At 43.3% G+C, this 22,337-nt stretch overlaps 2 protein-coding genes across 5 annotated transcripts; both read right to left on the bottom strand.

The window, feature by feature from the left end:
- Positions 1–94: 94 nt before the first annotated feature.
- On the bottom strand, positions 95–5,939 carry LOC127786332 (protein COFACTOR ASSEMBLY OF COMPLEX C SUBUNIT B CCB2, chloroplastic). Of its 4 annotated transcripts, XR_008019952.1 has the most exons (8): positions 5,692–5,939; positions 5,499–5,608; positions 5,353–5,424; positions 5,101–5,244; positions 3,585–3,738; positions 2,894–3,106; positions 854–1,782; positions 95–748 (listed from the first exon to the last, which is right to left on the bottom strand). XR_008019952.1 is itself a non-coding variant. In XM_052313702.1 (7 exons), the coding sequence occupies exons 1-6, from the start codon at positions 5,891–5,893 to the stop codon at positions 2,910–2,912; spliced, it is 879 nt and encodes a 292-aa protein (XP_052169662.1). In that variant the 5' UTR covers positions 5,894–5,939; the 3' UTR covers positions 2,041–2,322; positions 2,894–2,909. The 4 variants fall into 4 exon arrangements, 3 of the variants coding, with proteins under 3 accessions (XP_052169662.1, XP_052169661.1, XP_052169660.1); XM_052313702.1 differs by lacking the exons at positions 95–748; positions 854–1,782 and adding an exon at positions 2,041–2,322; XM_052313701.1 differs by lacking the exons at positions 95–748; positions 854–1,782 and adding an exon at positions 2,041–2,308.
- Positions 5,940–8,358: 2,419 nt separating this feature from the next.
- Positions 8,359–10,755, bottom strand: LOC127753358 (F-box protein PP2-A13-like). Its single transcript, XM_052278835.1, has 3 exons — positions 10,154–10,755; positions 9,643–9,761; positions 8,359–9,051 (listed from the first exon to the last, which is right to left on the bottom strand). Exons 1-3 carry the CDS (start codon positions 10,526–10,528, stop codon positions 8,613–8,615), a joined length of 933 nt encoding a protein of 310 aa, XP_052134795.1. The 5' UTR covers positions 10,529–10,755; the 3' UTR covers positions 8,359–8,612.
- Between the last annotated feature and the right edge of the window lie 11,582 nt (positions 10,756–22,337).

Genomic DNA, 22,337 nt, shown 5'->3' with positions numbered 1-22,337 from the left:
TATTCCGATGATAACTTCAACAGTTCGACTGTTTAGTTCCAAATTTTTTCTTCAAACTTCTAACTTTTTCATCACATCAAAATTTTTCTACACACAAACTTTTAGCTTTTCCGTCACATCGTTCCAATTTCAACCAAACTTTCAATTTTTGCGTGAACGGCCCTGTTTAGTTCCAAAGTTTTTTCCCAAACTTTTAACTTTCCATCACATCAAACCTTTCATACACACAACTTTTCTATCACATCGTACCAATTTCAACTAAACTTTCAAACTTCAGTGTGAACTAAACACAGCCTTAAAAACACCCGGACATATGGCTATGTGTTTTTTGAATTCAGAAATGGCTGATCGGAGATGGTGCCACGCCAGATTTGTCGTAGACCGTAGTGCCGTCCATTCCAAGGCGAACCTTGTTTTCCTGTCCAAAGTCTCCATAGTGCGTAGTACTGTACTTCTCCTAATCCAAACAAACATTTGGTGTTCTTCGTGAAATTCCTCAGCCAAACAATTCTTGATTTTATCCATCTGAATGCCCCAGCTGATTGATTTCCAAGGGGGTAATTGTACGTGTTGGAAAGGAGGCGATTAATGCTTGATGATGCCCTACTCCAGAGGTTAAGCAGGAGTAGTACGTTGCACGCGAATGTCACTGTCTCTGTCTCCAGGTCCATCGCCAATCAGTAACAATCCCCAGGCTTTCAGTTGCAGTGCGGCGCGAGCTCACTCGATCAGTTACCGTTGAGATCACCTGCATTTGACAGTTGAGCCTTGTGAGCCAACCAGCCAACCAGGTCTCACCGATCCAATAACCATATCATTATCAGCGTGTTAATAACAGGACATTTCCAACTACCTCATCCATCATTATCTGTTGCAGCATTGAAGCAGAAACTGTACATACGCATGGAGTCATGGAGATGCAAACAGGACATGATGCATCGACCTCTCTTCATCATAGGTCACCTGCTGGCAGTTCACAAAAAAGGGGGAGGAGAGGACCATCGGCTAGGCTTATAAGCCAACTTATAAGTCGAAAAGTCTAAGCCTAAACAAACAGGCAACTTTTCCGTTTGTCTTTTTTGAAGCCATAAGCCACTCTAACACTATTAAGCCAATAGCTAGGTTGGAGAAGCTTTTTTGACTTATATGAGGTAGATGTATGGCTCAACCACTAAACTTAGGACATTAAATCCACCGGCTTATAAATCATATAAGCCAATAAGCTGACTTAAAAGTCTAGGCCAATAAACCTAAGCCTAAACAAAGAGGGCCTAACCAATGTCCAGCGTGACATTGTACACACGGCAAACCGGGTACTGCAGAGTACCCAATACAGACTGCATCAACTACATCCGGCTGCACGCATTTAAACACCGGTGTACGCATTTTGGCGCTAGAGGAGATCAATAATTCAATCTGAGCTTAATTACAGGACGCAGCAGCAGGCTTCTACACAAAACAGAGGATTGTTGAGATCCATGTGCACCTGAGGCTACAGGGCATGGGATTTGAATGCACAAAGTGGATCCACAAGAAAAACACTGCAGCTCATGTCACGGGACAATAATGCAGTGAGAATGGCTCACCTGCTCTTAACTATACCAAGCTTCAGCTGGCAAAGAGTGGTTAGCGCCATTGTAAAGGCCGGGGAAAATTTTGGGCCGCGGCGTCAACCGACAGCTCTGTGCTCCACAAGCACAAGTATTCACCATATGCGCCTGATGTCTCCATCTCCTATTGAAGATTGTCCTCAAATTGTTCATTATGTCCTTTTAGCTGTAACTGCAAGAGGTATGGTCATCAATAACTTGATCGAATCCTTCGATTGCGACGACAATTATAAACATATGTTGTTGCTGGCTTGCAAGATGGAAACAGATCAATTCTAGGTGATCCAATGAGAATGTGTGAATATTTGGAGAATAGGCATCACATACCACATAACTCAAAGGTACTATTCCGATGATAACATACTTAAGATTTAACTGCTTTATTTGAGCCACTAAAATGCTGTCAGAGTAACAAAGCAGTCAGTGAAAAGGCGAAAAAATGACACGCTTATCATAATTGCCTTTTCCCCAAACCTTTTACAGTATGAGTCAATTTAATTGCTTGAGACATTTAAAGCGTCAGGAATAGGCATTGCTTTCCATAAAGATTAATATGTCCTACTTGCACATGCCAGTATATGGGGTTAGCTTCTGACACCTCAACTAACTAATGACACGTCCATCCATCTTCACCAGAAAAATCTTCATCCTTGTCGGTACTCTAGTAATTCACATTGATTAACCAATCTTCCTTGCATCTATAACAGGACAGCTGCATTCAACAGTTGCGAACAATTTTGTCTCTTGCAAACGATGCCAAACATTATTTACACATCGCAACAGTTGTAACAAATGAAGCATTACAGGAGGCTTTCACAAACTACATGTTATGCATAGATAGGATGTTCAGATTTTAACTTACCAACAACGTATAGATCTTAACAACATCACCTTAATGTAATTGACTGATTAATAAAAGTTTCCATTATCTACCAAAAAAAAATCTGAACAAGATGTTCTCAGGATATGGAACTATGGAAGCATAAAGATATCTTCTTGGATCACATATATTTGTATATGTTGATTTTACTTTACACACCAAAGTTTGGTGAAACTATTTTACACTACTGCTCAGAATCAGAATTTCCATAGATTTGTACAAGTCAGTCAAATTTACTAGGAACCTAATACAGGTTCTAAAGGATACATTTTGTCAATAGTTTATTGCATAGGCCTAATATTGGATAGGTGGCTACAACGGTGTTCAAAATAAATGATTGCAAAATTTCAAGTTCATATAGCTGAAAAAAGAAAAAAAACATGGTTTCAAGATATAGGAATACCTTCAGTATCTCTGAATTATGTACATTGAAATTTATTTGCAACTGTTCTAATCCAAACCCTATGTTTCTCGCTGTATGCGTAACTCGAATTGGACGCCAGTAGGATGAAACCTTCAGCTTTTATTTCACTGTTAGTTGGATCAGGGTTGTTCAGAACTGGTTGTGCCAGCACAGAAAGAATCCCCTGTGGGAGAAGCTTCCCAAGCTGAGTGTCTGTTCAAAGCAGAGTTCTTAGTTCAGTACAAGACACAATTAACTGAAAGATGTGGAATAAGGATTAAAAAAAACAATGCTATGAACATTTTAGAGGCAGCAATAAAATAATCATGACTTTTATCAGCCAGCATAGCATCAGTATGTGGTTCCTATACACTTAATGTGAAGTAAACTTCACATAGTTATTTAGCACAATAAAACAGTTCACATGTGCACAAAACCATACGACATGCAACCTGAAACACTATTAAAGCTACCAGATGACCATACTGAATTTCAGCACAAACGGTATGATGCTTCATGCATTCATCTCAATGTTATCAACCCACAGTTCCACACATACAAATCTTTGCCATTTGTTACAAGAAAACAGTTGCAGAGACTCACTTATGCCAGAAAAGGGGGAGAAAAGAACAAAACTTAAACATAGAAATATGCTCTGGCATTCTGCAGGGCCTAAGAGAGTGGCATTTACCAGAAAAGGTAGGGAAGTACAAATCCTCCCTCAAATCAACAATTCCAGCTTCCTGCATCTGACTTTTGAACCACTCAATCATGGCATATTTGGAAATATCTTCAGGCGGATCCCAATATCCTCGTATGCACAACTGATTGCCAATTGATATGAGCTAGCAAGAATCAAAACTAAGGTGAGTGTAAGACATCTGATCAGTTAAAAAGTTACAACTGCTCCAAACAGATTTGACACAAGAACTAAAAAACTGCCATACATGGAAAAATCATCCACTATTTCACATTTCCATAGCATGCAAACTTTGCTATCCCTATAACTGCTCAATTATTTTAACTACTACTAGCTTCGTTAATGTTAGAGAATGCTCTAACATTAACGATGTTAAATGTATTCTACATGCCCTAACGATGTTCAAAACAATAATGTGGTTTCACATCAAACAAACCCTTCTCTTTTAAGAACTGATGGTGTCTACACGAGTTAATTGTAAAATTAACTCATACACTACATATATACACGACAATATATCCAGTCATCATGGGAATGATGAAGTACAAGCTAGCTAACACCACAAGTACTTCTTCTGTTAGGAAGGTGTGGTGTATACATGGTGTTGTACCTTTCGGTACTTCATGGTCAGGCTGTGACCAGTGATTGAGGTTTTTCTTTCTTCAGATACCTGTGCTGCAAATGTATGCTGGCAACTCCAGCTGACTCTGCCAATATGGCTTTCTATATAAGCCTAGCCAGGTCCTGTTACCTATATTCTAAAAAACAAAAACATTTCGGTATGCTCTCTTCTTAATGAAATGATATGCAGCTCTCCTCTATTATTCAAGGAAAAAAAATATCTGGTCATCTTGGACCTTTCTTGTTGCAAACTTGCAATGTGGTTACAGGGCCAATAAGAAGCAAACAACATATGGAGGGTCTAGACTCTAGCGTTTATATGAAAGAAAATTACAGAGCAATCCATAAGAAATGGAGTGTGGAGATGGAGGATCAGTACCTACATTCAAATGGAGTCTAGATACACAATTACAGAACAATGTATTGTTGCCAATTCGTACACCCATAGAAGAAATAAGATCAACCATTTACTGCACTGCAACACAATCCTAGGGCATGTCTATATTCTATAGTAAGCTAGAAGCTAGGTACCGATGTTTTCTTCTAAGCATCATATAGCAGCAAGCTGGAACAACCAGGTCTTAAGCTTGTCATGGAAAAACAAATGAAAGGTTGCTATCTATTTTTTCCATGGAAATTAAAATTAACTGTTTAGTAGCTTGAAACTGGAGCATAAGCACCACAAACAAACACTTCAACCACCTGGTTTTGAAAGCTGGAAAAGGAGCACCTAACAGGCTAACACATCACATTTTGGTCAGCACATCCCATCAAGAGAAATTCAAGCAAGTATGACAGCATCTAACAGGCTAACACATCACATTTTGGTCAGCACTGCACATCCCATCAAGCGAAATTCAAGCAAGTATGACCGGAAAGAACGTACGACAGATGTGGTGTTTGTGTTCCGCAGCAGGACGTACGAAGCCCACGCCATGTCCTCCTTCTGTGCTGCTGACAGGCTATCAGACATGGCAAACACCTGCCTGCTCCCCTCAGGCAAGGGCACACGTTCAGCAGCACCAGCACCCTACGCCAACCAAAATCACCAATCACTCATTTTCCCCTTCTCAACATCCAACACCAACACAATGCACCATTTCATCAAACACCATGAGGGCACCATCTCGTTCCCCACCTCTAGGAACCTCCCGAGGTACGGCAGAGTCGCCGAGAACGCGGCCAGGCACAGCCCGAGTGCCTCCGACCTCTGCAATTTCACATAAACCATCAAGCCTGGACATACCATAGCTGCAAATGTAAGAGGAACACGAGGGTACCGACGAGCTGCGCGGGGGTGGGCGACGGGGAGAGGAGGTGGTTGAGGAGCACGAGGGCGCCGAAGCCGAGGCCTATCCACCGCGGGAGGTACGACTCGTCCAGCCCGGGAATCCCTGCGCGCGCGCCACCATCGCCGTCAGGAAACCAACCAACCAGCTCGCCGCCGCGGCGGAGGGAGGGGAGTGGGGGTTATTACCGAGGGTGAAGCGGAGGACGGAGAGGTTGACCTGCTGCTGCTGCTGCGGCGGCGGGTCGGAGCCGGAGGCGCGGACGCGGACGCGGGCGGCGCGTGGGCGGCGGCGGCGGCGGGGACTGGAGGAGGAGGTGAAGCGCGGGAGGAGGCGGCCGCGGTGGCGGAGCGGTGGTGGAGGCGGTGGCGCGCGGGCGAGGAGAGGCATGGTTTGGTTGGTGCGGATTTGGTTGGCTGCCGCCGCGGCGGTGGGAGGATTTCCCCCTCATATCTGGGCTGATATTTTGGGCTTGTATTGTAGGCGTCACAAAGGCCACGAATCCATGCTGCGTCCTTTTATTTTGGGCTTTCTCACGGCCCAATAGAGAACCAGTGTTCGCTCACGCGGAGGCCCACTTAATTTTTGTAGCCCGTAAGGCCGCCGGCCCACCGACGCCGCGTGGTTGGGCCTTGGGCTTTGTACGCGGCCAGTCAAATGCGGCAAGTACTGGGGATTTACGCGGTACTACCACCAGTAAATGCAGTATTATTATACTACAATTCAATGCAGATGAGCAACGCGTTTTGCTTCGGCTTTTAGCAGTTTGACGCTCCGTCGTCGAGGTTAAAAGTCCAAATATTTTTACTCACCTAAGGCCCCGTTTAGTTCCTCAAAAGTTTTTCCAAAAACATCACATCGAATCTTTAGACACATGCATTGAGCATTAAATATAAATTAAAAGAAAAATTAATTGGACGGTTATGGAGGAAATCGTAAGATGAATCTTTTGAGCCTAATTAGTCCATGATTAGTCATAAGTGCTACAGTAACCTACATGTGCTAATGACAGATTAATTAGGCTCGAAAGATTCGTCTCGCGGTTTCCAGGCGAGTTATGAAATTATTTTTTTCATTTGTGTCCAAAACCTCTTCCGACACCCGGTCAAACATTCGATGTGACACAAAAATTTTCATTTCGCGAACTAAACAGGCCCTAACTTTGAGAGGAAAATTGGCTGGTTTTATTACTTGGTCAACCTGTCCAAATCGAGCTGGTTCTGAAATTACACGAGTATGTAAACGCGTTTGTTTGGAGCAGAAAGTTCTAGCATCCATCTGTAGACCAAAGGCACACGAACACACAGTTTCCTGAGCTGCTAAGCAATCGAAGGATCAAAAATGTTGTTGGTTGCTGATGGTGATCAGATTGAGGGAATCATCTTTTCAATTTTCAATTATGTTTATCTTCAAATTTAGAGTTAATTTTAGTGTTTTTTTATCGAAGTTTATTTTCAGCCTTTACATTTAGATTGTTTTTTGTTTGTAAATATGTCGTTTGGCTTATTTCCAAAATAAGCGAAACGATGGGGCTGCGAGATCCTCTACCTTATCGTTTCTTTGTCCTTGACATGTGTATCTAAGTTTGAAGGTAAAGGATCCTGATCTAATGGAGATCACACTGTCCTCAAAGTTCGAAACCAGCCCTCACATGAGCCTACGACTGCTGTTCTTCAGAGAAATCGAGTACCAGCTGAACCAACGGATGGCTCAGATTCGACGAACGTTCACCGTAGCATGGAAAAGAGGGGTCTCCCTCAGATTCCCAGTGAAAGTAGCCCAAGTATAGGGGGACAATGCCGAGACAAGCTCATGGCGGCAATGCCGGTATCGGCAAAAAGGTCGGCCATAGCAACCGCAATGTGGGCAACACAGATGAGTGATGATGAGTCCAATCCTTGGGCACGCCGAAAGCTTCTTCGCCAACTGAGAATTGCACCATTGGATTCCCTTGGTTTCCTCAGTCATCCGCAAGTTGCCATAGATTACATTTAGCCCAAACTCACCAGGTAAAGTTTAGAGCACACATTGACAGACTGACAGAAACCGGCAAACCATGCTAGTACAAGTTATAAATGTGTAAAATTCAGAACAGACTGAAGAAACATTATGTTCAATCACCAGTTGGTGCAAGTTTGTTTATAATTTGGACCATAACAATAATAATACATGAATTCAAACCGTTTATTAATCTGGAAAAGGAGGGCATCTCTCTACAAAGTACTGGTGAGAAGGATTAGATCATGCTGATGACGATGAAAGAGAGATCACCCAAGCGAAATGCAAATGTAAAGCTGCTGGCAGCATGTCTGCATGTGACAGCTGAATAGTCCGGACAAGAAAAGAAGGCCAAGCATGCGAGTTCGGCAACAAGCTTTCTGATCGGACAACACCCAACATGCACTGTCGCCCACTGATTCATTCTCTTATCATCATCCTGATCGATCGATGTGTGACGCACCTAGGAACAGGATCTTGCCTGCCCTCCATGGCCATGGAGAGTACTTAAGTACACGCACCTAGCAACAGGAAAGGTTTTAATTTGATCGTGCTATGCTAACTGATGATGGGCTTATCAATGTCAGTTCATGTCAATATCAGATCGAATTTTCCAAGCTCGCCAAATCTGACTGCAGGAAGAAACTGGGTAAAGAGTGTTGATAGTCAAAGCAATACAGTAAGTCCTGTCTCTGCAAAGGAAACTGGTTCATTGATCTCATCTGAATTTTCCACAGAAATTCATAGAACTTTTTGTATTTCAAAAGGTGCCTGAAGCAAGTCAAATTTGGATATCAGTAGTAAAAAACAGTGACAATGGATGGAAATGAAAAAAACACCAGAACAACGTATCGCAATTGGAGAAAGGTAAACAACATTTTCTGATCTCAATTTGGTAGAATCTTTCATGGGTAACTTGAAGACCCATTTAGCTCCAGGGAGGGGGAAAAAACCATGGGAAAATGGACACACAAAGCACATTCATGTTACCGATCACACAAAATTGAAGCCTACAATTATATACACCTTTCGCCGCGCATACATGAGCCCAAATTAAAAATAGAATTAGGCTGCAAGCTGCATTTGTCTACAATCTAATGTAAGTTCCTTCTCAACATCTACATTTCTGAGACCTGACCATCCTCTCCTGCTGAAAGCCCTTTGGGTATATGAATGCCGAGTCGACACAAAGACCACCTTTTGTGTGTGTGCAATCGATCTGCGCCATCGAGAACTTCAGCTTGATTGTTTGGTCAGGCTTTGAGACCACAAAATCGCCTGCATGGTAAAGTACCCAACTCCCAGGCTCACCCAGGGAGCACTGAGATAATGAGTGCTGCCCATCAGAGGTGGAGAGCTGGAAGCGAACAGGCTTCTTGTCCCAACCATGGACATGCTCAGTGCTGCAAACTCGGCGTCCAAATCGCTTGTAGAACTTCCCGAGATGAATCCTGAAGTATAAGCTGTAGGTTCCAACAGGGAAGCTGAAATCGATCTCTCCAACCACTTCAAACCACCAGATTTGCTGAAGGTATGCCACAGAATGAAATCTGCATGAACAAAACAAGAAAGCATAGGTAAGGTTGAATCCAGAACATATGATGTCCTCAACCGTAATTGAGTTTGAATAGATGAATACATTTGCATGATGTATCCACAGTCAATATCTTCCACTGGCACAGAGTAGATACATACTTCTTATGCCATCACTTGGAAAGACTGCAGCTACATTACATTTCGACAGCAGCAATAAGATATATATTATTCAACCATTTGATTTCATGTCTCGTGTATTAGAGCAACAAACAACATAAGCATGTTACAAGAACACTATCCCGAACAATTGAGAACATGCTCATACAGCCAAACATGTCATTATGTTTCAGAACTAAGGGTACACTTTGTGATTTGAATACACGAGTAAAAAAGAAAGCAAAAAAAATAAATAGCTATATGGTCTCATTCATTAATTTTCTACAAGAAACTAGGAACAGGTCAATCACACCATGAGATATTTTGTGACATCATCACGATGCAAGTAGCAACTCATACGATCCTATCATATCATCTTTCTGAAAAAAAAAAGACACAGAGGAACAGATAAATATTACTAGTGAATATCAGATCAAAGCGATAATTACCTCGATTCGGCAGTTGGAATGTGTTGCCAGTATCTCCTATCATCAATCCCAGTTATCACCAGAGATTTGGAGGATAGCGCCATGCAAACCCTGCCTTTGCTCTTCTCCAGCCAGAACTCCTGCAATTAACAAGAAGACAGAAAATTTAGCAAAGCTAAGCGTTTTCTACTAAAAATACTTTTATTACTAAAAAAAATCTCTGTCCTTTGGATGCTAAAAGTACCGAATCACGATTATCGTAAGGTAAAAAGGACAATTGGTTAGTTTTGGAGCGGTTCAGGTTTATCACTTTGCAAATGAAAAAAACAAAAACATGCTATGGTTAAAACACACGGCATGGCACAAAGAGAAAACGTTTCAATCCCCACAAAAAAAAACAGCGACTAATCACCAACAATTTAATTGCAGACAAAAAAATTTTCAATCCCACGAACGTGTTTCATATAGTTTCAACTTTCAACTACTACATGGAAAGAAAAGAAACATCAAAAGGGGGAAAATTTCATCATACCTTTGAGCCGCCATCGAAGGGCACAGGCCTAGCCAGCCTCGCGTAGATCTCCTTCTTCCCAGCCGGCCGCCACCGCCGCCGCCGCAGCTGCCTCCCGTCGTCGCCGCCGCCGCCGCCCTCCACGAAGCTCATCAGATACCGGTAGTTCTCCGGCAGCTTGGCCTCCCACACGAAATCCGCCCCGGCCGCGCCGCGGAACGCGTGGTTGAGCCGCGCGAGCCGGCAGATCTCCGGCGCGTCGAGCCGGAGCAGCACCTCCGCCGCGCACAGCTCCGGCAGGTCGCCCAGACCCGCCGCCGCGGCACCACCAACCGCCGCCGACGTCTCCCCCTCGTCGCCGCCCAATCCGAACAGGCCCGACACCCCCGCCCCCATCTCTCCTCCTCCTCCAGTCGCAAAAGCTTCTAATCACACACACCTCCACACACAGAAACCCAATCCAATCCAATCCACAACCAAACCAACCAAGAAATCCCTCGAATTCACGCTGTCCGCGAGAGAGAGAAATCGAAAGCGAGAAGGCCGCGAGCTTTGGAAGACGGAGAGGAGAGGAGAGGAAGGGGAAGGGAGGAAGAAGAGAAATATAAAGAGGACGAGAGGAAAGCGTGGAGAAAGAAAGGAAGGAGAGGGGGTGGTTAATAACCATGGATAGGACAAGTTCTTGCTTTCCACTTTTCCCAAACCAACCCCTACAAAACCAAATATTTACATCCCAGTCCTTTTACAGGGACCTTTCCGTAAAATACAGCCGTAACACCACCAGATGGACAAGGGTTAACTCGTAAATTTACGGAACGATATTTTTTTATTAATCCACAATTAATTAATGTTACTAACAGATTGGATTAAATGAGCCGCCACGACGAGGCGGGAGGAGGTGGGTCTCCGTGGACGCGGTCCATGCACCGGGCGGATTTTATGTAACGTGGTACGCCACGTGTCAGCGATCCGGTCCATGGATCTTGGCTCGTGGGGTTGGTCCATGGAGCGTGTCACAGTAGGATACAGTTGTAGTGGTAGTGGGCCGTGGCAGGTCTGGTCTATCTCCTGGAGCTTTCCGGATTTGCCCTTGAGGGTGTCGTACGGCTTAAGGACAGGATGGGAAATTTGAAGTAGAAATTTTACCCTATCCTTAATTTCTTCGGTATAAAAATACGCGCGAATTGTTACTGCAGCTCAGTATCCCTGCAATAATCCAACAGTGGATAAAGGGTGATTTTTTGACATCGATTTTAATTACAGTGGATAATAAAGGGTTATCTATTTTTGGCATCTTTTTCCCACCTATTGTGGAAAGGATAATTTGTTGCTTATAATAGGGTATGTAGCTTTCAGGTTTAACTACAGCCATGTGTTATTTTGAATTTCTGAATTCTATATGCTCTAGATAATTAATAAACATTTCTAAAGGGGTTAATAGCAATTTTAAAAGTAATTGGACGCGCTCGCTCACCGCACATTCCACTTATAGCCACAATAACGCGTATATTGTACGCATGGTGTCGACAACTGTCACCGGTGCTAGACGCCATACAGGTATCACATACACATCCTCTAAACCCATACCACCGTACATGTGTCCATCCTTACACCCGATGAACACTAAAGCTGACAGCTTTTATTGGCAATCTTCTAGAAAACGTTTAGCATTTTCTTTTAAACAAAATTGGATGAGTACACTCAACCTAGTGTACTTACCACATATTGCATTTACGCCATCATAGTATGTATCCTTTACGTGTGCTCAACAGGTGTCAATGGCGCTATACGCCATACCGAGTGATCACATACATCCCCTGAATTTGTACACGTGTATGGACCCCTCCAAACAATGAACGAGTGCTAAGAGAGTTTGAACCGTAGTGTGTGATGTATAACGCAACACCATGTGAACTGTTTGGCATTCGCAACCTTCTAGAACAATTTAATATAGTTTTTGGTGGAAACTTGAAGAGTACACTCAATGGGGTTGTTCGGTAGGCTGAAACTAGGGTTGCGGCTGCCGCTTTGCAGTTGCTCTTTTTGTGTAGCACTGTTTAACACAGCAGCAAATCAACAGCCAAATGATCCCAACATTGTAAACCATAACTTTAGTACAACAAATTTGATATTGCACGATAGAAATCATATGACATTCATGCATAAAATAGTTGTGACAAGTTTTTTTTTTAAGACACATTAAACTTGTATGAGTGTATATCCCTACAGGCAACGAACCTCTTATATGTACTATGCATTTGCAACCTTTCTAAACAGTTCAATAAAAATAGGAGAATGATACCGAGACCGAGCTAGAGTACAATACCGTCGAGTTCAATCGACCGCGACAACCTCCAACATAATATATGATTAAACTGTTTAAGAATGGAGCAAAATTAATTTATTATGACACGATGATACTGACGAACCAATTTCCTATATTCACACCTGATTGGCACGACACCCAGCACATGCCATAGCACAAACCACCTTGATGAACCATAGCACGGTAAGTACTACTAGTACACAAAAACAACACTGCCTGCATCTGTCACTGACCAGCTTCCACATCTGTGTCACTCCTTCACTGCAATTATTTTTTTTGTTGTCCATTCACATTAATCATATCACAGTTAGACTGTAGCAATACGCCAATAACCCATCAATCGACCGAGAAACCGTAGCTTTCAGCCACACTAAACTAAACCAATCAAGCCGCCTAACCCAAAACCAACCAAATCCCAATCTTAATTACTACTCCCTCCGTCCCATAATATAATAGATTTTAAGTTTTTACTTATACTGTTTGACCACTTATCCTATTAAAAAAACTTATACAAATATTAAAAACGACAAGTTGTGCTTAAAATATTTTGAATAATAAAGTAAGTAAAAAAATAAATAATAATTTTAAATTTTTTAATAAAATAAATAGTCAAACAGTGCAAATAAAAAAACTCAAAATATGTTATATTATAGACGGAGGGAGTAGTATCCCAAACTAGCCAGCCTCAGTAGTGAGGCGATATCACGCTCGATTCCCCGTCAAAAAGCGAGATCTCACGGGAATATTAGCGCATTCGGGGAAGCCGTGACATGAACATGACATGACAGCCACAGTTAGTGTTCCAGAGCGAGAGAGGATTAAGCTAATCTGTCTCCAGAGAATTAGCCTGCACACGTAGCGCAGGAAAATCGTTTTCTGAAAAAGTGGGCGAGCAATTGTGGCTGTCAGAGAGTGGTTATAGCTGGTGGCTGCTAGTACTGTGCTTTTTTTTTTTTTTTGTCCTGGAATTATCTATCGATGGAACATGAGACGTGAGAGCATTTTGTTTTCTACTAGGAGTAGCTTTATCTCTTTCTCGAATGCTCCAGCCGTCACCCCGGTCTCTGTCACGCCTAGATTAACATCCAGCTTTCTGTGCCGTCATTTCGTCACTGCTTGGAGTAAGAGATTTGTTTAGGTGTAAACCAAAAAGGCTAGCGAAATCTTAGTTAAGATATCCAAAATGATATTTGTTCAATTTGCGTACCGTATACTAGATATTATTCACTGATCAAGTACAGGATGAACTTTACGAGATTTCTCGAGTTAAGCTCGATCATATTCAGTCAAAAATGAGGAGTGGAGTACTATTTATTTATTTGAAGCGGAATAAAATTGAGGTGATGAAGTGTTCTTTGATGAGGCCGAAACGACAAAATATATAAACAAGTTTTTTAAAAGCGAAAAGAGTCCAGAAGTTGGCAAGTTTGGTCCGAACTCCAAAACCGGTGCAGTCCATACCACTCGTCCATATCCCGGATTAGTTATCCGACGTGTACCATAAGATGCACATTTTGTACACGTGGCGATGACGCAGCCAGGGTAAGTTCGGATGGTGTGCAAACGTGTAACGTTTTGATCCGTCGAGCACACAAATCATTGGAATCAACACGTCCAGGAAAAAAAAGGAAAAGAAAAATCAAACACATCAACAAATTTTATCCGACAGCCTTTTCTCGATGCATCCACAGATCAACATATTCCCTCTGTTTTTCTTTTATATTGCCGTTATATAAAAAGAGATGGAGGAAGTATTATTACAGCTCTAAAGTACCGATTAACTAGACAAACTAAAAATGAAGTATAGTTTATCTGGCTAGAAAAAAAATTACACTACTCATCCGTATTCAAGTTTTTATACTGGATTAATTTTATTTTTGTAAACAACGTACTCAGTAATAGTGAAATGTACTCCTATATGATATCTTTATGAAACTCGAATATAGTCATAGGATATGTGGTACGCATAAGTGACTGTCTGTGCGCCTATACACAGAGGCTAAAAAAAAGAAATTAATGGGTAATTGTAAATTTACTACAGCTTTGAATCGTTATTGTAAAACTTCCACTAAAAAATTTGCAAAATGCCATTAAAACTGTCATTCAAGTAGCATACTTGTAAAATTGAAAAAAAGGTGGCAAATTTATAAATGTCCCAAGAATTAACTAATCAAATTACACCGGAGTATTACCACAGCATTATTCGAGTATTACCATGACACTAGGTGACTTGTCAAACTCATGTCACCTTCACAAACCCCCAAATATTAAATTCCAAAACACTCGAGTGACCCCACAAGGCAGGAAAGCTGTAAAAAAAAGATCACGGAGATATGTACGGAGTATATGCATCACGATCACCAGCTAGCCTCCTCTCCTGCCTGCAAGGCAGCGTCCACGTCACCGTGGGGCCCACGCCTTGGTGTCTCACTCGCAGGTGGGGCCCACCCCTCCCGCGCGTAGAGAGATAGAGCCGCGGTGCTAAAAAAATATCCCCATTCCGAGTCAGCAACGCGACGGCCTGCGGAATCGCCGGGACGTCGCGTGGCGGCTGCCTCACGCTGGAAAAACGATTAGGCGAGCAGAGCTACTGTTTTTGGAGGGAGATTATCGGATTACTGTAAGCTTTTGGTTAATTTTTCTTCGTTGTGATCCATGTGAATATGTCATGTTTTGGACTAGTTTTTTTCCCCGTAACTGGTGTAACTGAGGCCTCCAGTAACTTTTTAGGTTGAGCCTCATCAGTTGCCCGCATTTCTCAATTAATCAAAACGGTTTATTAGAAAATAAAAATTAGCTCGTAGGTGAAACTTTTGTATATATATTATTAGCGACTAAAAAGCCAATATAAAAAATAAGTTTAAAATATTTTTTTCAGGGTTACGGGTTAGGCATACCCTTTACCTTTTGATATCCGTCACATATCGGTATAGTATACCTACGCGCATACGGATACTTCCTGTGTACACTAAGAAAATCCCTCACGGAGTCTACGGATGAGAAGAATCCTACTCGGACAAGATTGGGTTGTCAATGTGTCGTATAGGGTCTGATATCTCCGAGTTCTACTTGGAAACTGCCTGACCTGCGATATAAAAGGGACCCCCCCGGGGAGGACTTGGGGCATCGAATCTCAGAGCCAACACAACCCTCACAGCCTACGAAGTCGGAGCCTACAAGGAGCCAACTCACCGGGATCTAGTCGAAGAAACTCGACCACGATCTCGTCGGATCCATCAAGTTCCATCGTTCCCTTTGTAACCTGTGTTTTCCACCATATAATCCCATATCAACTGGATTAGGGCTATTACCTATCAAGGGGCCTGAACCGGTATAATCCTCGTCTTTTGTTTGTTTGATGTCGTATTACGTAGATCCTTATACCAACGTACCCCAATACCCTCTATATCCGGTCTACGGGTACCACCTGTCGACAATTTTAAAATTAACTTAAAATTTAAGTTTGAAATTTAAATTATGATATTTGCTTTGGCTTATTAGGCCAACCGATGAAGCCTACAGCTCATCTTCATAATATGTGTTCTTTAGTCTATGTTCTCAACTCATCTTCGGTTGTGTTTAGTTCACGTCAAAATTGGAAGTTTGGTTGAAATTGGAACGATGTGATGGAAAAGTTGGAAGTTTGTGTATGTAGAAAAGTTTTGATGTGATGGAAAAGTTGAAAGTTTGAAGAAAAACTTTGGATCTAAACACGGCCTTCCATTTTTTCGCGTGTACGTTTTCCAATTATACCATTTTTTAAGTTTTATATAGAAAAGTTTTTTAAGAATTATATTAATTCATTTTCCATTTTTTAAGCTAACATGTAATTAATTACGCGCTATATTTTAATGTGAGGACGTGGATTTTCAATTGTAACAGCTCCAATCAGGATGTTACTGCATACCATAGATGTAGCACAGCCGCAGCAAAGATGAACCGATTAAGCCTTACTTCCTCCGTTTCACAATATAAGTTATTGTAGCATTTTTCACATTTATATTGATGTTAATGAATCTTAGACATATATATATGTAGATTCATTGACATCAATATGAATGTGGAAAATGTTATAATAATTTATATTGTGTAGGTCTATATTTATTGACATCAATATGAATGTGGAAAATAGTATAATAATTTATATTGTGAAACGGAGGGAGTAAGTTGCAATAGTTGGAAAGAACGCAGCCTCAAAACAGGTGGTCTTTGTGCGTGCGGTCGAGTTGATGGGAATTGACCGGAGGAATCGCCGGTGCTTGACCCCGCCCCACCGCCCCCCCCCCCCCCCCCCCCCCCCCCCCCCCCCCCCCCCCCCGCGGGAATCGCAGCCGGCGGCGGCCACAATCCGAGACGAACTGGATTCGAGATCGCTAGGCTGTCCGACCGTGAGATGATCGCGTTATCAGGTGGTGAGTCAGCTCCGACGCACGCAGGGGCAGGTCGCAACTCACCGCCGAGCACGGAGCAGCCGGTTGAGCTGTCGGCTCCCATCGGTTGCCATTTTACCCAAAATGGCTTATTTGGCTTATTAGAAAATTAAAATTAATTTATAAGTAAAACTTTTGTAGATTTGTTCATAGCGACTTAAAAGCCAACATTAACAAAAATTACGTTAAAAGCATTCCAAAATCAACTTCAAAATCAAGTTCAAAAATTCAAATTTTGGCTTATTCTTTGGCTGTTTAGGCCAAACGATGGGGCTGGTCGTCTCTCTCCGTTCCAGTTTTCCGGTGGGCGTGTGCCTCTGTTTCAGACTTTCAGGGGTCTTAACTTGACCAGGGCAGGGGGACATGCCCGGTTCTATGTGGGTCATAACAAATCCTAAAATCCAGTAGTGTCATGTCACTGGAGTATATGCTAGTATTGATTTCATTGGTTCTATTGTGTCATCACCTGCGACATGTGACTCGTACATGGTGGAATGGAAACGTTTAGTGCGGTCGTTTATCGGGTAAATATGTAATGCAATCATTTTATTGAAAAATAGACGTATCAGATTAGCCACGCCACCAATAGTAAGTTTTACTTTCATATTCAACCTAAGTAAAAATTTTGCTGGGAATAATTTTTCTCTATTTATGATATGGTCAAAATTTAGGTGTTTATTTTCCATTCAACAGTAACTTTTATGTTTTCCAATATATAGGGTTTGTATTGTATATTTCCTCGCTTACTGTGGGTTACTATTTGCTAGTCACCGTTTGACCAATCCTATTACAACTTTAATAATTAAATAATAAATTATATGGTTAAATTACGAAGAGCAAGAACTTAATGCTTATGTTTAGGGTACAACACTCTTTGATAGTACATTTTTCTTCAAGAGTATTATATCTTTTAGAGAAAAACGAGTGGTAAAAGTTTATTTATTGATAATATCTAATAAGGACAAGTGTTTAAGAAGAAAACGAGTATAAAGTTTGTTGGAGGCAGGAGCTCTGTTTCGGCCAGTCACAGGTGTTGTCATCAACTGTTTTATCTTTGTTGCCTGTGATTTTCTTATTCGTAAGTCGCCTGTTCGAGTGGGACGGAGAAATTTAGTGCCAGTCGTACTAGCCAAATGCATAGAGCTTGTGATTAGGTTAATTACATGTTGATCAGGCGACTTGCTGTTTTAAAACAGGATGCACGTCATCGATACGTGCGTTAGACAATATACAATTACATGGTACAAGTTGGCTGCATGCACTAATTCAAATCTTCACAAAAAGGTTTGGTTGGCGCAATAATCCTATTACCTCTATCGATCCTTGCAAGACAGCTGCTCGCTTGCCTATTTCTACCACGAGATATGCTAAACGCCACAATCGGAGTACTGGTTTATCACCAATCAACTCAGGAATCTCTCAAATCAGGAAATACAAATTAACAAGCTAGCTTAATTAGGATTCGAAATATGGTACGCATCCCGCCCAAATTTCGATAGAAACATAAAATTCCAGATACATTTGCAGCTGTTGCAATCTTCTACTAGTGTCCTTGTAATGACAACACCATGTACATAAGCAAATCTAGCGTCATACTCCGTAGTAGCAAGACTTCGAAAATTACAGTTCGGCCTACTGGGAACAACAAATTGACTCCGATAATCCGTACTCCCTCCAATTTCATTTTAATTGACGTTTTGGACATTGACACGGTTTACAAAATATATATTTGACCTATTACGTGAGTTACACTTTGGCGACAAGACGATCGAGATCTTTCATGATTTCACCTGCGCAGGTAGCGTCGATCTCTCTCTATCGGCAGCAACCACAGCGTGCACGTACGTACTCCCTCCATCCCAAAAATAGGCAAACCATAGGTTTCCGCATCAACGTTTGACTGTCCGTCTTATATGAAACTTTTTTTATAATTAGTATTTTCATTGTTGTTAGATGATAAAACACGATTAATACTTTACGCGTGACTTATCTTTTTAATTTTTTATAATTTTTTTAAATAAGACGGCCGGTTGACACGGAAACCAGTGTTCGTCTTTTTTTTTTTTAAGGACGGAGGGAGGACGCACGAATGCACGACGATTAGAGGGAATCCACAAGGCAAGTGGCCCTCCCAATCGTCGTGCTGGCTGAGCAGGTGCACCGTGCACGTACCGATCGAGAGGTAGCCATCTCATGTTGCGGCTTCCACTCACCCAGGATACCGATGACCCGTCCGATCCATCCATCCATCCATCAGACCATCACCCCATCATACGTCCTCGTCGCATCGTACTCCGATGGATGGAAAATATCAATATCCAGCGAGTTCGGGTGTACTGCTACTGTGCTCGCAATCCATTGCCACTATGCAAGTGTAGCCTAGAAGTACACTGTAGCATTGGCAAAGAAGCCCATGGTGGCGCCAACGGGGAATCCGAATCAATCCATCCAGCTACGGATGATTGAGAGCCGCTGTTTGCGAGGAAGAGGACGGGAGACGAGACGATAAGCACGAGCCGCCAACCGCTGGTCGAAGCATGAATGATAATGGCCGGGAATTTCAAGGGAGGAGGCCCGTGATAAGGAGGCGTACGACTCATCTCAGGAGCAGTACTCCTCCTAGTGCTCCAGATCTGATCTCATCTGATCACCGCGCCCTCGTCTCACGATCCGTCGCTCGGCTCGCTCACATGTGCGCCGACGCGTTCCGTGCGGATGCGTGGGGCACCAGCTAGCTATACTAGCCTGCTACTAGTAGTACAATTGTCCTCGTCGTCTCCTGTGCCCTTGTGTTCCGGTGAGCCACACACACCAAGGCCTCGCGTCGCGGTTGGGACGATTCGCTTTCGGTGGGCGCCGCTGTGCTGTTCTGTGCTGTGCGGTGTGTGGGTTTTGGACGGGACCAGCGATCGATCGGTTTGGTTTGGCTCGGCACGGCTAGGTAGGCTGGGGGCATGTACGTACGTACGTACGTACGATTCTTCGTGATAAGGTTTCCGGGCGGCAAGCTAAGCTGCGAGCAAAGGACCTGACGTCCAGATGGTCACCTGCTCGCACGCACCACCACCGCATTATTTGTAATCCTCCTCCGTTTTATTTTATAAGTTATTTTTAATTTTTCTTATTGTCAAATTTGTTTAGGTTTAACTAATTTTATAAAAAAAGTTTTGCAACATCCATAATATTAAGAGTAAATTTCACTTCGGGCCACCTTTTGTTACCGATGTTTTACTTTGGACCACCCTTTAAGCAATATTTTCATTTTGGACTAGGTAAACTTGCCTTTGTTTCACTTTGGACCACCCAACTCTCTTCTCAAGCATATGAACGATCTCGATTACGCCGTCTCCTACTCGTCAATGAACTGTCACAGCTATATGTAAGATTATTTCTTCGACATATTACAAGTTGGATGTAGATGGATAAAAAAGTGAGGGTGGTCCAATGTGAAATAAAGGTAAAAATACCCGGTCCAAAGTGAAAATATTGGTCCTAAGGTGGTCCAAAGCGAAACATCGGTAATAAAATGTGACCCAAAGTAAAATTAACTCTATTATATTAAATAAGTTTTATTAAATATATTTGATAATATATTTGTTTTATGTTAAAATTTTGCTATATCTCTAAATAAATGTGGTTAAATTTCTAAAAAAAACTAACCGTAGAAATAGTATAAATGACTTATAAAATGAAATGAGATGGAGGGAGTATGATTTTTTTTTTACGTAAAGGCCACCAGGAGGACAATACCAATCCCATCTCTGAAGAACAAGAAAATCTTGTGTGCGTGGCAGATTTCGGCTTGCATCATGGAATGAAGGTGTATGCATATCCAACTCAACTCAAAAATTGCAAGTGCCTCTCTTGAACAGAAAGCTTGACGATTGCCGGGCTTCAAGTTTTCGTCTAAAAAGTTGAGAGGGTGAGAATTGGGCTCATATCATTGTCGATGGGCCTAGGCCTTATCTGTCCTCACCCACATGCTATAGTTCTAGGGAAAAAGTACACCGAAGGTCCCTCAACTCGTCATCGAGTTACAAAATCGTCCCATAATCGCAAAACCAGATATCCGGCGTCCCTTAACGTACAAAATCGTTTACTTTAGGTCCCTCGGTGGTTTTGACCCCGGTTTTATCCTATGTGGCGGCTAAGTCAGCGTTCGACCCACGTGGACCGCACATGTCAGGATACCACGTCATCACCCTTTATCTCTTTCCCCTCCTCTCCCTTCCTCCTCTCTCTCTCCCTCTCTCACTTCTCTCCTCTCGGCTAGGCTAGCCGGCAGGTGGGGATGAGGTCGCCGACAAAAGGCGCGAAGACGAGAGGGTCCACGGCAATAGGGACGACCGGGTCGACGGCGTTAGATTCGGTGACGATGGTGGTGGTGACGTTGAGGAGGTTGGAGATGGAGACGACGGAGGCGTTGAGCGGTGGGGAGGAGCGGAACACGAGGTAGGCGTCGCAGGGCCCCGCGGCGGCGGCGGAGGTGACGTCATATTCTTGCTGTGCCCGAGGCGACGGCCGATGGTCCTCGCCCGCGCCGCGCCGCGCGGCGCCACGACGACGAGGAGGACGAGGAGGAGAACGAGCGTGAGCACGGCGCCACCGCCTCGGATTCGCTGTAGCCGCCCCGCCATCGGCGAGGTCGGCGACAGCTGCCACCACCACCACCAGACGCCACCACCACCACTCAGCCCCGCCGCCAGCTGCCTCCCCGCCGTCCAGCTACCAATGCCATTGTTGTCGCACCGCCATCGGCAAGATTCAACGCAGGAGCTTTGGATCCGACCACAGGACGGATCCACCAGCTGCCTCCCTGCCATCCGGTGAACAGATCCGTGTCCTCCACCGCCGCCGCCGAAGGCCCGTCGTCGTTCATGCTGTCGCCGGCCACCGTCGCCTGCGGCCTGCTTGACATTGCCCACCGTTCGCCCGCCGGTGCACCCTCGCCGGATCCAGCCGCCTCCACCATGGGCGTTAGGTGCCCCAGCCGACGCCATTTCGGGCGGCGGCGAGGCGGAGGGGAGGAGGAAGGTGTATGTCACACCCAGAAATTTAGCCCAAATTTCCAGACTATTTTGTGTATTAAATCCCTGTCCAGGACCAGCCAGGGTACACAAAAAGACAAGTAATAAACAGTAGTTCCAAACGTAAATAAAGCGTAAAATACTTACATAAGAGGCACTTAGTCCTCACACTGAAGCGAAAGCAGCAGCAGCGGAAAAAGGCGATCCTAGCGGGGCTTCAGCTCCACTCCACAAGCAAAACTCAGCTGGGGTCTGAGCCTTGGTCCTCTAACTCCGTCTTCAGCTCAGAAGCACTACACTTCTGAAAAGGGGGAATAATAGCAAGACTGAGTACAACCACCGTACTCAGCAAGCCACACCAATGATGCAAACGTTGCAAGGGGATTCAAGAATGGCTTGTGGCTATTTGCATAAAGGCAGTT

This window comes from Oryza glaberrima, chromosome 10 (assembly GCF_000147395.1).
Source record: "Oryza glaberrima chromosome 10, OglaRS2, whole genome shotgun sequence".
NCBI lineage: Eukaryota > Viridiplantae > Streptophyta > Magnoliopsida > Poales > Poaceae > Oryza > Oryza glaberrima.
Note: the sequence above shows the minus strand (reverse complement) of the source record. Positions and strands in the feature narration are given on the sequence as shown.

Bases quoted from the DNA above. Each gene is read 5' to 3' on its own strand.
- LOC127786332 (XM_052313700.1), bottom strand. From the start codon at position 5,893: ATGCCTCTCCTCGCCCGCGCGCCACCGCCTCCACCACCGCTCCGCCAC. The intron at 5,425-5,498 runs GTCGGTACCCTC...GTGAAATTGCAG, and splicing joins CGCCCACCCCCGCGCAGCTC to AGGTCGGAGGCACTCGGGCT. The intron at 3,739-5,100 runs GTACGTTCTTTC...GATTCTTGCTAG, and splicing joins ACACAAACACCACATCTGTC to CTCATATCAATTGGCAATCA.
- LOC127753358 (XM_052278835.1), bottom strand. From the start codon at position 10,528: ATGGGGGCGGGGGTGTCGGGCCTGTTCGGATTGGGCGGCGACGAGGGG. The intron at 9,762-10,153 runs GTATGATGAAAT...TGTTAATTGCAG, and splicing joins CCTTCGATGGCGGCTCAAAG to GAGTTCTGGCTGGAGAAGAG. The intron at 9,052-9,642 runs GTAATTATCGCT...TTGTTCATGCAG, and splicing joins ATTCCAACTGCCGAATCGAG to ATTTCATTCTGTGGCATACC.